A 13,524-nucleotide genomic window follows, 5' to 3' on the forward strand; every position below is an offset into this window, starting at 1 on the left:
AGGCTGGTTTCGAACTCCTGAGCTCAAACAATCTGCCCGCCTCGGCCTCCCAGAGTGCTAGGATTACAGGCGTGAGCCACCGCGCCTGGCCTATCATTTCTACTAGATGTGTAATATATGTATTTTAAACCATTCTTAGCTATTTTTTCGTGTGTTACATTGACATCATCAATCTCAGAATGGACTAGGCTAAGTTCCTGAGTCGTTTGATTTCTACTAAAGTTTGTATTTGATTGTAGACTGCAACCATTTCAGAGACATTTGCTGTGAACCTTGTCCCCTAATATAAAGATGGATTTGTTAGTCACGGATGAATTTCATAGGTGGATTCAGGCTTTGAACTAGTAAATCAGAATAGGTCTCTCTTTTCAAAAATGACTTCATCTAAAAAAGTTACCACATGTTTTTTTCCTTTTTCACTTTCCATATTGTTAAATCTCCTGATCATATTTGAACAACCACAAATTATCTATGAGTGAGTTTGATAATATTTTCTCTTTTGTACTGCTGGAATAACTGTTATATATTAGCATATATGACAGATATTTGATTTGAAAAGCAAAAATTGATCAACTTGTATTTACTGAGCATCTGCTACTTGTCAGTATTAGGTATGAATGTGAGATATAAATCATATCATGTGAAAAATAATATCACCTGAGATATGAAATCATAAAACTAACAAAATTTAAAATTTGCAGGACACATTCTGGTTTGCTTACATATTCATGATCTCATTTGATCTAAATCATAGTTCCTGTTCTCAAAGCTTATGGGTATTGTTGGAGAGACCAAATACATACAAACGGAACGAAAATGAAACACACACCTGTATTGTTCTGATCATGAGGCTAATGGGAACTCAGAGAAGGGACTGAAAGTATGGGTTTAAATGTTTGAGATTCATGAGCATGAAGTGGGATTTCAGTTGGCCTTGTAGGATTTCTTTATTGCCAGAGACAAAGCTTTAGAAGGAAACTACAACTGACAATGGGGCAAACTGACCCCTTCTTCTCACAGCAGTGTCATTATATGTCCCTTCAAATGCATTAACAGAATCATCGTGACCCATTTATTGGTCAAATACAAAATTCCTATGTCCATGTGATGGGAGAAAGTGTAAGAGGGGGAAAAAGAGGAGAAGGAGAGACAATTTCTAATTTTCTGAGATAGGAGCATCTCATTAAAAAAAGCCCTGGATGGAAGGGTAACATGTTACCCTTCCATGTACACGTAGAACACTATGGGCAAAATCCCAGGGTACAAAGAATGAAAAAGGGAGCACCCACTTTTAAGTAACACTGCTTGAGGAAAAGAACAACTGCCTGTAGATTGACCAAGTGAACTGTATTTTTACAGTGTAGATCTGTAAAATCTGAAATAAATAGATGCTTAACAAAATGTCGCTTTGCCTGGAGGGCCCTTACCCTGAATGTGGCAGATTTTATTATAATAACACTTGAGTTAATTTTTCTATGTTATATTTTGATCTACATAAATATTTTCTATGGATAACTTCACCTTAGGACTTCCACTTTAAGTGATTTCTATTAATGTTATATGCTGGCTGGTTGGTTAGGTCAAGGTTTGATGAAGAAATACTGTTTCTCTCTTTTTTTCTTATTTTAAAATTATAGCAGGCTTTTGCTGCCTCAGGGAACATGACTGAATGCAATGTTATTATGTGATGCTGTAGAGTAGTCTAAAGATAAAAATCAGAAGTGTTCAGTGATTTATCTTCCTAGTTCCAGCATGCTAAAATCATTATTTCTCTTATTTGCATTGACATGTCAACCAATGACATTAATCACCTTCAAAGATTTCCCTTGTTCTTGAATTCTGCTAGGGTAGTTCAGCACCATTTCACAGAAAATGTTATACAATAAATCTGTAAAGTCTGCCAAAAAAAATTGAGAACCTGAGAAGGGGGCTGGGGTAGAGAGTGTTGGCGCTGGAGAGGACAAGGGCAAGGGCCAACTGAGGCTCATGGGAAAACGAAAGCAAAGTGATTTATTTGCATTTTGACACATCTGAGAGGCCACAAAGAGTGAGTTATCAAAGAGTGCATTTGGGGGAGGGGGAGGGTGGTGGAGGAAAGGAAAGCCAGAGGAAGAAGGATGCTGCATATGAATAAACTATTTGTCATTCTTCATCCCAGCAATGGGCTGAAATCCTTTTGCCTCTCTATTTTCATTAGAATGCCAATCAGCAGGTTATAGACAAGAGCTTTGAAAACCTATGCAAAATGCTTAAACCTTTAATGAATTTGATAGCCATTTGAATGCCTCAGAGTGGCCAGGGAGGGTCCTATGAAACCAAGCTGTTTAGAGAGAAGTATCTGGAAGTACACAATCCCATTTTAATAATAAGTACATTCTTCATAAAACTGTCCCAAGGAGAATAGAGGCAAAATGACCTTAAGATCCACTGTAGGAATCCCACAATTCCAAAATTTGCCAAAGATCTCGTTAGCTTGGAGAATATTTATTTTATTTGATTAATTAATTTATTTTATACCATGATAAAAGCAGGTTAGTTTTTATATACCTTAACCTAAATAAATATTTTCCCTAGACATGTTTAGCTTTTTACTTATTGTTTAGGTTCTTTCTATTATTGCTACATGATCACCAGAGTATTTAGAGGAAACCTTTCATTGTCCTCTTTGTCCTTATCTGTAAATATTGTAGTCCCCCCTTATCCGAGGGGGATACATTCTAAGCCCCCCCACCCCAACTGGATGCCTGAAACCGTGAATAGTACCGAGCCCTGTGTATGCTATGTCTTGTCCTATACATTGGAACCCGATAATAAAGTGTAGAATTTAGTCACGGTAAGAGATTCACAACAGTAATAAAGGCTGGGTGCGGTGGCTCACGCCTGCAATCCTAGCAATCCTAGCACTCTGAGAGGCTGAGGCGGGCAGATTGTTTGAGCTCAGGAGTTCGAAACCAGCCTGAGCAAGAGCGAGACCCCGTCTCTACTAAAAATAGAAAGAAATTAATTGGACAACTAAAAATATACAGAAAAAATTAGCCAGGCATGGTGGTGCATGCCTGTAGTCCCAGCTACTCGGGAGGCTGAGGCAGGAGGATCGCTTGAGCCCAGGAGTTTGAGGTTGCTGTGAGCTAAGCTGATGCCACTGCACTCTAGCCTGGGCAACAGAGTGAGACTCTGCCTCAAAAAAAAAAAAAAAAAATAAAATAGAACAATTATAACAATATGCTATAATAAAAGCTATGCGAATGTGATCTCTCTCTGACTCAAAATATCTTCTTGTACTATATTCCCCCTTCTTCTTGTGATCTGTTGATCTGATAACGGAGTTGGCTGTAAGTGACTAATGGGTGGGTACGTACAGCATGGACGTGTGGACAGAGGGATGATTTATGTCCTGGGCTGGATGGAGCAGGACAGCATGAAATTTCATCACACTGCTCAGAACGGTACACAATTTAAAACTTATGAATTGTTTATTTCTGGATTTTCCATTTAATATTTCTGAACTGTGCTTGACTGTGGTAACTGAAACTATGGAACATGAACCCATAGATAAGGAGGGAGTGCTGTACCCCTTTTCCTAGAAATATGTTCATGCTGCCAGGATGTTCACAGCTATGTGTGAATAAATAGAATTTTAAAAGAGAAACTTCCCTTTCAGCAGAAGATCTCAATCCTATTTTATGGAGAAAAGACATGCCATTATTCTGGGACTCTCTCAACCTTCTACCATCTAACCTTTAGATTCCTCTGCATTTTATCCTTCTTTCCTCTCGTAATTCTGTCTCACGTCTAAGATGAATCCTTCTGTATGGTCTCTGGATCCTATCTCCCCCTCTGCCCTCTCAGACCATTCATGGCTTTCTCTCCCCCCTATTTTCAACCTCTTCCTTTCCACTGGATCCTTTCCACTGGTATTTAAACATAGTCAAATCTCTCACACGGTCTGCTGTTACAGCAAGCATTACAGCGGGTGGCCCCGAGGACAAACCCAGTGGCACACAGAGAGTCAGAGAATCAAAGTTTATTCGCTGGGGGGGGGGGACTCAGAGGGGTCTCACCACCAAATTCTGAGCCCCATCTACCCAATTTTTCCCACTTTTATTAAGTTGGAGTGGTCCGAGGGGTGGGGTCTCAGGTGGCTGACACCCCGCCAGGTAATAGGTTAGTTGATGCACCAGGTAATAGGTTTAGTGTTATGGTGATGCACCAGGTAATAGGTTAGTTGATGCGCCAGGTAATAGGTGAGTATTATGTTGATGCAGGTCTTCCATGAGGGGTGGGGGTCTCAGGTGGCTGATGTGCCGAGTAATAGATGGGGGTTTTCCTTATCACAGCAACAATAACAAAAACAGCGGCAGCCGCAACAAACATATGCACAAAACCCATGCCCCAAAACCCTCGGACCCCTCCTTTAACCCGACATCCACTTCACTCCTATCTTTGTTTTCTCTCTTTCATAGGCAAACTCCTCCACTAGGTTGTCCAGACTTGCTGTCTCCACTCCCCACACACTTCTCATCTCATTACAGTCTGGCTTCTGTTCCCAGCCCTTGTCCTCTTCCAAGGTTCCCAGTCTTATTGAATGGCGACAGCATCCACCAAATTGCCCGCACCTTTCCAAAGCCCAGGAGTTGATCTGACTCTCCACACTTTCCTCTTCCCCACATAAAATTAGTCACCTGCTAATCTTTCAAATCAACCCGCCCACATTTTTCTGTCCCCATTTCCCCTCCCTAATTTGAGAAGATATTATTTCTCTTTCTATGTGAAGGCGATGGGCCAGCCTATGTGTGTTGCTACATGACGAGGTCATAAAGAGTTAGGGATGCTGGTGATTGCACAGGCAAAAGACCTAGGCCCTGGAGATTTCCTTGCCATTTTAATGCTCTCCTTGTGTAGGTTTTCTGTTTGAAATGGTGACTTCTGCATCTTCCAATTGGTTCCCTTCTACTTCCCTGTCATTTTCCTCTGACTTTGGGGGACACCACTGTTGCTCCTAGAAGCTCTGAGCACTCAACTGTCATTTTAGGTCTGTGGTCATGTCCGGGCTCTGACCCTCACTAGCTGTATGAACTTGAGCAGATCATAGAGTCTCTTGACTCTTAATTTCCTTATTTGTCAAATAAATGGTTTCCCCTAGACTGGTGGGTCTCAACTCTAGCTGTACATTAGAGTCACCTGGGAAGGTTTTAGACCTCCCTATGCCCAGGCTGGACCTTAGACCAATGACATTAGCATCCCAATGCCCAGGCCTTGGGATTAAAAAAATTTTTTTTATTTAAAAATTTTTTTGCCAGGATTTTTTTAAGTTCCTCCAAAGATCTCAATGGGCAAACAAGATTGAGAACCACTGACTTAATGATTTTTAAAGGCCCTTTGCTGTTACATCAGTTTAAATTTTTATCATGCCCCAATCCCAAGTTGAAGTTTCTCTTCTTTTAATATTTTTACTGAGCTGGGAAGAAATAGCTGTGAAACTCCCCCCACCCCCTTCCATCTGCTGTTTGTTCTTATTTACATACGATGGAACTCAGCCCACTGATTACAGCTCTGGTTCCCTTACAACTGTTATTGAACTGAAAACATAGATGAAAACTTATTAAACAGAAAAAAAATTATTTTGAGCTCTGGGCTGATAATTCATTATAGAACCAAGGAAACATTGAAACTTTTTTCCTTCCAGAATTAATGTTAACAGTTGATTTATAATTCCATCATCTTAAATGAAAAAGTTAATTCTGGGGCCGAACCCAGTATTTATCCTTGTTTGGGTGTCCCATTGAGAAAGCCAAGGCACCTCTGTGGGAGAAAGGGATTTTAAGGGGTTTGCACCCATAAAAAGACAGGGCCTCCTCACACTGCTGCGGCAGGGGGGCTCTGGCATTAAGTGTCAGCCTCTTTTTCCCTCCAGTCCTCTCTTCTGGCTCCCAGACAGACAGCAAAGCCAGGGTGTACACATCCTCACCGTGGGCGCGTCTGTACTATTTAAACGCTTTGGAGCAGGTCTTTCAGAATACGCCCTTTCTGTAGCAGTCCCCTTTAGAATTACCACTTTCCATTTGAAATAACCACTTTTCTGAGCTGCCAAGGAGTAGAGAGAAGAGTAGGAAGATGACATAGAGCGGCCAAACATTTGGTTTAATCAGTGGCACCAAACTTAGAATTGGGGTCCTGACATAAGTCTGATTCATGTTGGTCAAGTATCCTTTGGGGTGCTGGCTCTCCCTGCCTGTTTTTCTCTTAACGGTATCTCTTTCAACTGTTCTTCTGCACTACCTACTTGGAATACACAGTGCATGCCTTTGCTGGGCTCTCTCAGTCCCTTATTAAATGATTGAAATTAGTGCTACCTTTATAAGGATGAACTAATTTAGTAGCTACAGACGGGTAAGTTATTACTTTGTCATAATCTATAGCAAATTCCTTTCCCCATATATGCCTTTTACAGCTTGTCCATTAAACTATTGTCATGGAAAAAAATGGTTGGTTATCTTTTAGTGGTGGGAAAAAGGGAATTTTCGTGGAAAGAGAAATTTTACCAGAGCATGGAGTCGAGCTGAAAGAACCACTTTCTCACCATGCTGAGCATTTCTCATGCAAGCCGATTTTGGGAAAACCTTGTCTGAAGCTTCTTGGCTTGAGACTGCCTCTTTGGATATTTTCTTGTAGATGGAGGAATTGATCGAGGGTGTTCGCTGGGCCTTTATTGACATGTTGGAGAAAGAAAATGAGTGGATGGACACAGAAACGAAAAGGAAAGCCAAAGAAAAGGTAAAAATTTCTTTTGATTGAAAAAATAGGACTTTTGGTGTAATAGATTTTCATTCTTGACATTGACTGTGTAGTTGGTTTTTATATTGACTGAGCTATTGACTCTGAATGACCCCAGAGTTAGGTGTCTGCTTTTGGATGAATACATAGATTTCATCACCAGGATGTAAGAGAAAATAAGATCTTTTCCTTTCTTTTTTTTTTTTTTTTTTTGAGACAGAATCTCACTGTGTTGCCCGGGCTAGAGTGCGGTGGCGTCAGCCTAGCTCACAGCAACCTCAAACTCCTGGGCTCAAGCGATCCTCCTGCCTCAGCCTCCCGAGTAGCTGGGACTACAGGCATGTGCCACCATGCCCGGCTAATTTTTTCTAGTTTTAGTTGTCCGATTAATTTCTTTCTATTTTTAGTAGAGACGGGGTCTCGCTCTTGCTCAGGCTGGTTTCGAACTCCTGAGCTCAAACGATCCGCCCGCCTCAGCCTCCCAGAGTGCTAGGATTACAGGCGTGAGCCACCGCGCCCAGCCTCTTTTCCTTTCTTTACTGTATTTTCAAACACCTTGTAATTCAACATTTCCTTCTCTCTTAATTGCTGTCTGTAAGAGCCGCACGGCTTGCTGCCTGGTGAATTTTGTCATAAGCCATCATTGTGGCAGAATGCAGAGCAGTGGGGAGCCATGGGGAGCTGCTGGCAGAAGAGCCCTCAGGATACCAAGGAGAAGAAAATTCATAGTGGCCATGGGTCCTTCTGTTCTGTGCATGACGTGTGCAAACGTCCTGGGGCAAATCCTTTCCTAGAACCAGACAGATCTACTTCCTAACTCATCATTTTGCGCAAATCACCCAAATAGTATGCTTGTAAACTGCAGACCAGTGGTAGACCATTGTGTAGGAATACAAAAATATTTCCTAATAGAAGTGGACACTTGCTGGGCCTTGTAACATTTTCTGATACTACGCAGCAAGCTAAGGGAATAAATGAGAAAAGTATTGACAGCCGTGCTCTTTAAAAAGAAAGAATGGGAGCCATCTTGAATTTGAGGTATTCTCATGGAGCCAGAGCTCAAGTGGGTAGGGCATTCCTGCTACACTTGAATGGATGCCACTCTGCAGCTAGGAGACTGAAATTAGGAGCATTTCTTCTTTTGAGAGGTGTTTTTGAAATCTTCCTGATGATAGCAATCACCTGGGTGTCTATAGCTTTCTGGACCCCTCACCAGCAAGGTCTGGTTTAGTGCATCAGGGGTGCAGGCTGAACATCTGTGATTTTAGCCAGTCTCTGGGGTGATTGCTATCGCTAGGCAGGCCTGGGGAACACTGCTTGGAGTCATACTGAGCACAAGTATTTTTTACCTTATGGTCAAGAAACAAAGAGGGCAACGTTCTGGGCATGCTTAACCTTGTTGAAATGAGAACTTGCAGAGGTTTAGCAAGGATATTTTTGTACAGCTTTAAACTGGGACATGGATAAACATTGCCACAGATACTTTTGTCAATAGACATGAAAAGGCTGTTTAGTGTTTATAGTGAAGAAAGAACTTGGGTGGTGGGTTGGGAGGGAGTGTTGGAGGAAAACAAAGGGTAGTTTGATTTTTTTTCCCCCTTGAAAATCCATCAAAGCTATCTTAAGTCAGCTTTGTAAGGCTGCAGTCCCCAACCCCTGGGCTGTGGCCCAGTACTGCTCTATGGCCTGTTAGGAAAACAGGGCCCCGCATCACCGCTTGAGCACCGTGTTCCCCCAGCCCCCCTAACTCCCCTACCCTCCCCCTCATCCATGGAAAAATTGTCTTCCATGAAACCGGTCCCTGGTGCCAAAAAGGTTGGGGACAAGCTGATGAAGGCAAGAGCACATGGGCTGTAATGGGAAGCTCTCCAGATGGTAGACAACTTTCAACACCAACATATTGGTTTTTGAAAGCTTAAATTATTTGCTGAGCTAGCTTGTGATACCTGGAACAGGATGCATCTTGTACTGGGCAGTTGAGTGGTCAGTGTACTGGGGGCTCTTTATCCTAGCCTGACCCCTTGTGGTCTGAAAGGGTGCGTGCATGAATTAGTGGGGACCACTGGTATGGAGGGTGGTGTTGCGAGGGTGTACGTAATGAATGGCTGGATACCAGGGGAAGGATCTGGGAACTGCAGTCAGTTCTTTGAGCAGCATGGATCGTGATTGCCTCAGGGAGCTCTTCTGAGTTGCCTAACAGAGTGGGCACTTTACAGCTGGGCCTTCTGTGCAAGTGGCCCTTGGGTCCTTCTTGAAGGAGGACTGTTCTCAGTCCTTCTAATATTAGATGTGTTCCTGTTTGCCCCCAAGTTGCTCTCCAGTCTTCTATTTTATTTCATTGAGAGCTGTCAGTTTTTCTTCCAAAAGCACTCTTTGAACACTCTGCTTTCTTTGAGCTGAGTTCAACCTGCCAAGAACTCCGCTAGTTCAACGACAGGTACAAATATCAAAGGCAATTGTTCTACTGTATCTCACCAGGTTCCCCGAGTGTATCTTGTATTTCAGAGTTCAGAGCAGTTCCTTTAATGGAAGACAAGAAAGAGTGATGTTGTCCAAGAATTTCCAGCTGTTCTCTGAGGTGGGTCCTGCCCTGGACCCCAGAAGATGTAGATTTTCTTTTTCAAAACTAAATGAACATGCAGTTCTGGAAATGACCTCTGGGTGGAGCTCGTAGTACTCACAAAGAACACTTACGGAGCTGAAGACTTTTATGCAGCTTTCTACTCTGGGCTTGTTTTTGAAAAAAAATTTTTTTTTCTTGCCCTTTTTCTATGCTGTCCTCGATTTGATTGCCTTTTAATAGTCAACAAGAAGGGAGAAGCTCTGCCTAATAATTCCTTGAACCTCAGATGGAAATCTCCGACTATCTTAGGGCTTTGTCTTTTTGATACTGAGTAGCCCCTGCATTAAGAAAGGATTTGCCTGCATTTGAAGTGGAGGTGAATAATTCACCTGCTCTTCCTGGTATGACTTGGCACTGTTCTTTGGGCATGTGTTGTATGCAGTATATCACCCAGGCGGAAGGTTTCTCATCAATAATAGTGCCCACACTGGGCCAATGCTGAGTCACTTGGCAACCCATTGGGAAAGCTGGAAAAATGTTCTGATTTGTGAGGGGGAGAAGCTTTACTTTTCCTCACCATGAAGCTCTGGATTGCAGCTAATTACAGCACCTCCTAAGAGGTGTAGACCTCAGTATTCCATAGTGACTGACCTCCAGAACCGAGCAGGTCCTCATATCTGCAGTGATCTGAGGCCTAGCACCTTGGCTTTCGTGGCAGTGACCCCATCTCCAAATGGAAGTGTGTGGATGTGGCTTTGTCGTGCTCTTTGCTAGGGGTGATCACTGTAAAAGATAAATGAGGATGCCTCTGCTCCCGTGAAGGGTAAATTTGTTATCTCTGTCTCCCTGCCTTTTTCCTGCTCATCTCTTAAGAGGTCACGAGTGATTTTTGTGTTGTGAAACTGACGGTGTAGGATTCGAGTGGACATTTAGTATTGTGACATAAGCACCAATTTTTGTTTAGGATTCTGCGTTCCCTGCAAACGTGTGTTCTTATTGTAAACAAGCAGCAAAGGACAGGAGGCTTGTTATTTTTCTGGTTATCATAGCTATTAAATGAGTGCAAAGTGATAAAAGAATGATTTTAGGGGTGTCTTCTGGAGGATTTGCCCATTCCAGAGCAGAGGAGGAGGAGCTCAAGGTCACTATATAATGATTCTGAGGCCTGGCAGGACAGGGACTCGGCACCGCCTTCGGCTGCCCTGGCCAGCTCTGTCAGGTCAGGAGGAGCAGCTTCCTGAACTTGGCCCATCCCCAGCTGGATTGGATTATGTAGCCACACGCTGGATCCCTTCTGCAATGTCTGTTTGTGCTCTTTGCCCCTGGGACTTAAGCTCACTGGGCCACATCCAGAGAAAAATACCAGGATAGGACTCACAGGGACGTAGCACCCTAAGGATGTTGTCAGGGAGTGGCCTTAACCTTGGCCACAGCACGTGTAGGGAAGTCTGCTACATGGTCCCAGCTCTGTAGGGGCATTTGACTCCTACACGCAGGCTTTGGGCCAGGTGGGAAGGGTTTGCTTGCAGAGGGCACAACAGAGGTGTAGCTCACCTCTTTGTCTTTGTCTCTAATCCTGGGTATTGGATTTCCCCCAGGGATGCAGTCTGTATTAAACAGTCAGGGCCCTGCTCGCATCCAGAGCCTGGTGGTTCTCGAGGTGTGGTTCTAGACCAGCAGCAGCAGCAGCACCTGGGAACTTGTTAGAGTGCAAATTCTTAACTGCCCCCCCCCGCCCCCCGCCCACCTGCCGAGCTCTGGGGGTGGGCTCCTCAATCCGTTTTTCCAAGCCCTCCAGGTGATTCTGCTGCATGATCTAGTTTGGAAACCCTGCCCTTGTCCTTACCACTTTACTGCACACCTGCCTGCCTTCCAACCACAGGCTTCTGCGTTTTGCCTGAGAACTCTTTCTCTCTCTGCTGGAGCCTGCTTTGCCACTCACATAGAGGGCCTGAAGTCTGGGGAATGACGACACCCCCTGCAGCAGACCCAACAATTGAAGGGAGTTGGTGTGTGCGGCCCCAGCTCCCTCATCCCTCCAATGCGTGTTCCACGTGGGCTCCCGGAGCTTCCCCAGTGGGCTTGAGCTGCTTGAGAAGATACCCTTCGCTGACTGTCTTCCTTCCCCCCCTCACTTCCCCGCTCCCCTACCAGTGTTTCTTTTCACCTCCCAAATGAACAGTTTGTACTTGAATCCTTGTCCCAGGGTCTGTTTCTGGAGGATCCCCAACTAGGACATAGCCCCTGGGGCATGCACTCTTCCTGTGCTTCCTCACCTTTAAGGTGACAATGCATTTCACTGCATCCGGATGCTAGCGCTGCTTCAGCAAACTCAATTCCACAGACGTTTCTAGCACACCAATGACGCGCCAGGTGCTGGGCCTGGATTCAGGCTCGGAGATGAGTGGCCGCAGTCCCTTTTCTGCAGGGACCTTCCCACTCCTGGGAGAGCACGAGAGTGCCGTGGACGCAGGGTGCACTGGGAGAGGTGTTAATGTGGTCTGAGGAGGCTTCTAAGGAGCTCAGACTCACTGCGCGGGGGGCACCTTACTCGGAGAGTGCCCACTCTGCCACTTCCTCTCTTCCTCTGTCGCGTTCCCAGACCCTGTCACTGCCTGTGTCCTGCAGCCTGTGGACAAGGCTTTCTCCTCCTTCCTTGCTAATCCCAACAACTCCAAATCCAGCTGTCACTTCCCCGTCGTACTTTCACTCCCGATTCATCTCACTGTTCATTTTAAATTGTTTTGGAGGAGAAAAGAAAGGGAAGGGCTTTTGTCAAACTGTCTCCTGCCCTTCCCTGTTACAGATTCCAGTGTATTTGCATAGCTGCTCAAGAACGCAGTCACACTGCTTCCTGCACCCACTCCAGGGCTCACCAGGGACACCGACTGACAAGACACTGTGCAAACCACTGGCTCTGGCTCCCTCCCTCCTCCCTCCCACGTGCTGCCATCCTGTGCTTGCTCCACGTCTCTGAGTCTCTCTCTCACACATAAGGAGGCCAAGACAGTGGCCTTCATACCTGTGTCTCCTCCCCCACATTGGCCCCAACAGGAAGTACAGTGTCGAGGTTAGGAGTACAGACCGGAGAAAGACTGCCTGGTTTCCAAGCCACCTGCTACCCCTTCTTAGCTGTGTGACGCTTTGGAAATGACTTCTCTCTCCCAGCCTCAGTTTTCACATTTGTAAACTGGGGAGATTCATCCCTACCTCAGAGAATTGTTATGCGGATGAAAGGACTCGGCAGGCATACCTAAATCGTTTGGAAGAGTGCCAGGAGCCTGAGCAAGGCTCTCCAAGTTGTCAGCCAAGACTCTTCCAAAACTACTGTCCTCTGGGGTGTGGGGAGGCTTTGGCTGGACTGGCTGGTGAGAGGAGGCAGAAGGGAAGTGAGGTTCAATTTGTGTGTCTGGTCACTGTGCTTTCCTGTTGGTTAGGAAGGTGGGCAACAGAAGTCCATGGTTCTTTAGTCCCTCTCACCTCTCAGACGCTCTGATGCTGCACGTCACAACACGGCCCCCATATCCCCCTCCTGCAGGTTGGTGTAATAGTTAGCAAGTCCTGCTGGGAGGGGGTTGAGGGGTGCAGTGCTTTTCTCTGGGTTTTAGATTTTCTGCTTTTGACCAAATCCAGTATTATCTTTGTGCTGTATATTTTAAACACAAGAGCAAACATCTGATATAAGTGGGAGTTTGATGCATATATTTATCAAAGGCCTATTATATCTGATATCTCACGGGAGTGAGTTTGAGTTTCCATGTCCTAGAGCCTGATGTAAGTGTCGTTTGGGGGGATGCTTGTGATCATTCATTCTCACACTCGAGCATGCATGTGCACCATCTGGAGGGCTTGTTAAAACACAAATTGCCAGCCCCGCTGCCAGAGTTTCTGACTCCGTAGGTCTGAGGTGAAGTCTGGGAATTTGCGTTTCTGACAAGTTCTCAGGTGATGCTGCTGGTCTGGGGCTGACACTTGGAGAACTCTAGGTGGTTACAAGTGAAAATTTCCTCACGCCAAGGCTGTATGAATAGAACAGGCTGAGGTTGATTAAGTGATTACTTTCTCTTCCCTCTTACTGAATCCTTTTTTTACCATCTCTCACAGGTGAGGGCCCTGAGTGAGTACTGGGACACTCAGAACCCAAGCAGGCCACCTACTCCATTGTTGCTGCCTCTGCTAAAGGCTCC

General features: G+C 44.8%; 1 protein-coding gene across 2 annotated transcripts in view; it reads left to right on the forward strand.

The window, feature by feature from the left end:
* PHEX (phosphate regulating endopeptidase homolog, X-linked) overlaps nucleotides 1-13,524 on the forward strand; it is a 183,941-nt gene that overhangs the window by 85,378 nt on the left and 85,039 nt on the right. For both annotated transcript variants that reach the window (XM_012656322.1, XM_012656323.1), the window contains exon 12: nucleotides 6,673-6,774. In XM_012656322.1, coding sequence (XP_012511776.1) covers nucleotides 6,673-6,774 — 102 coding nt within the window. The remainder of the gene's footprint in view (nucleotides 1-6,672; nucleotides 6,775-13,524) is intronic.

Source organism: Propithecus coquereli, unplaced genomic scaffold (assembly GCF_000956105.1).
Source record: "Propithecus coquereli isolate 6110/MARCELLA unplaced genomic scaffold, Pcoq_1.0 Scaffold50, whole genome shotgun sequence".
NCBI lineage: Eukaryota > Metazoa > Chordata > Mammalia > Primates > Indriidae > Propithecus > Propithecus coquereli.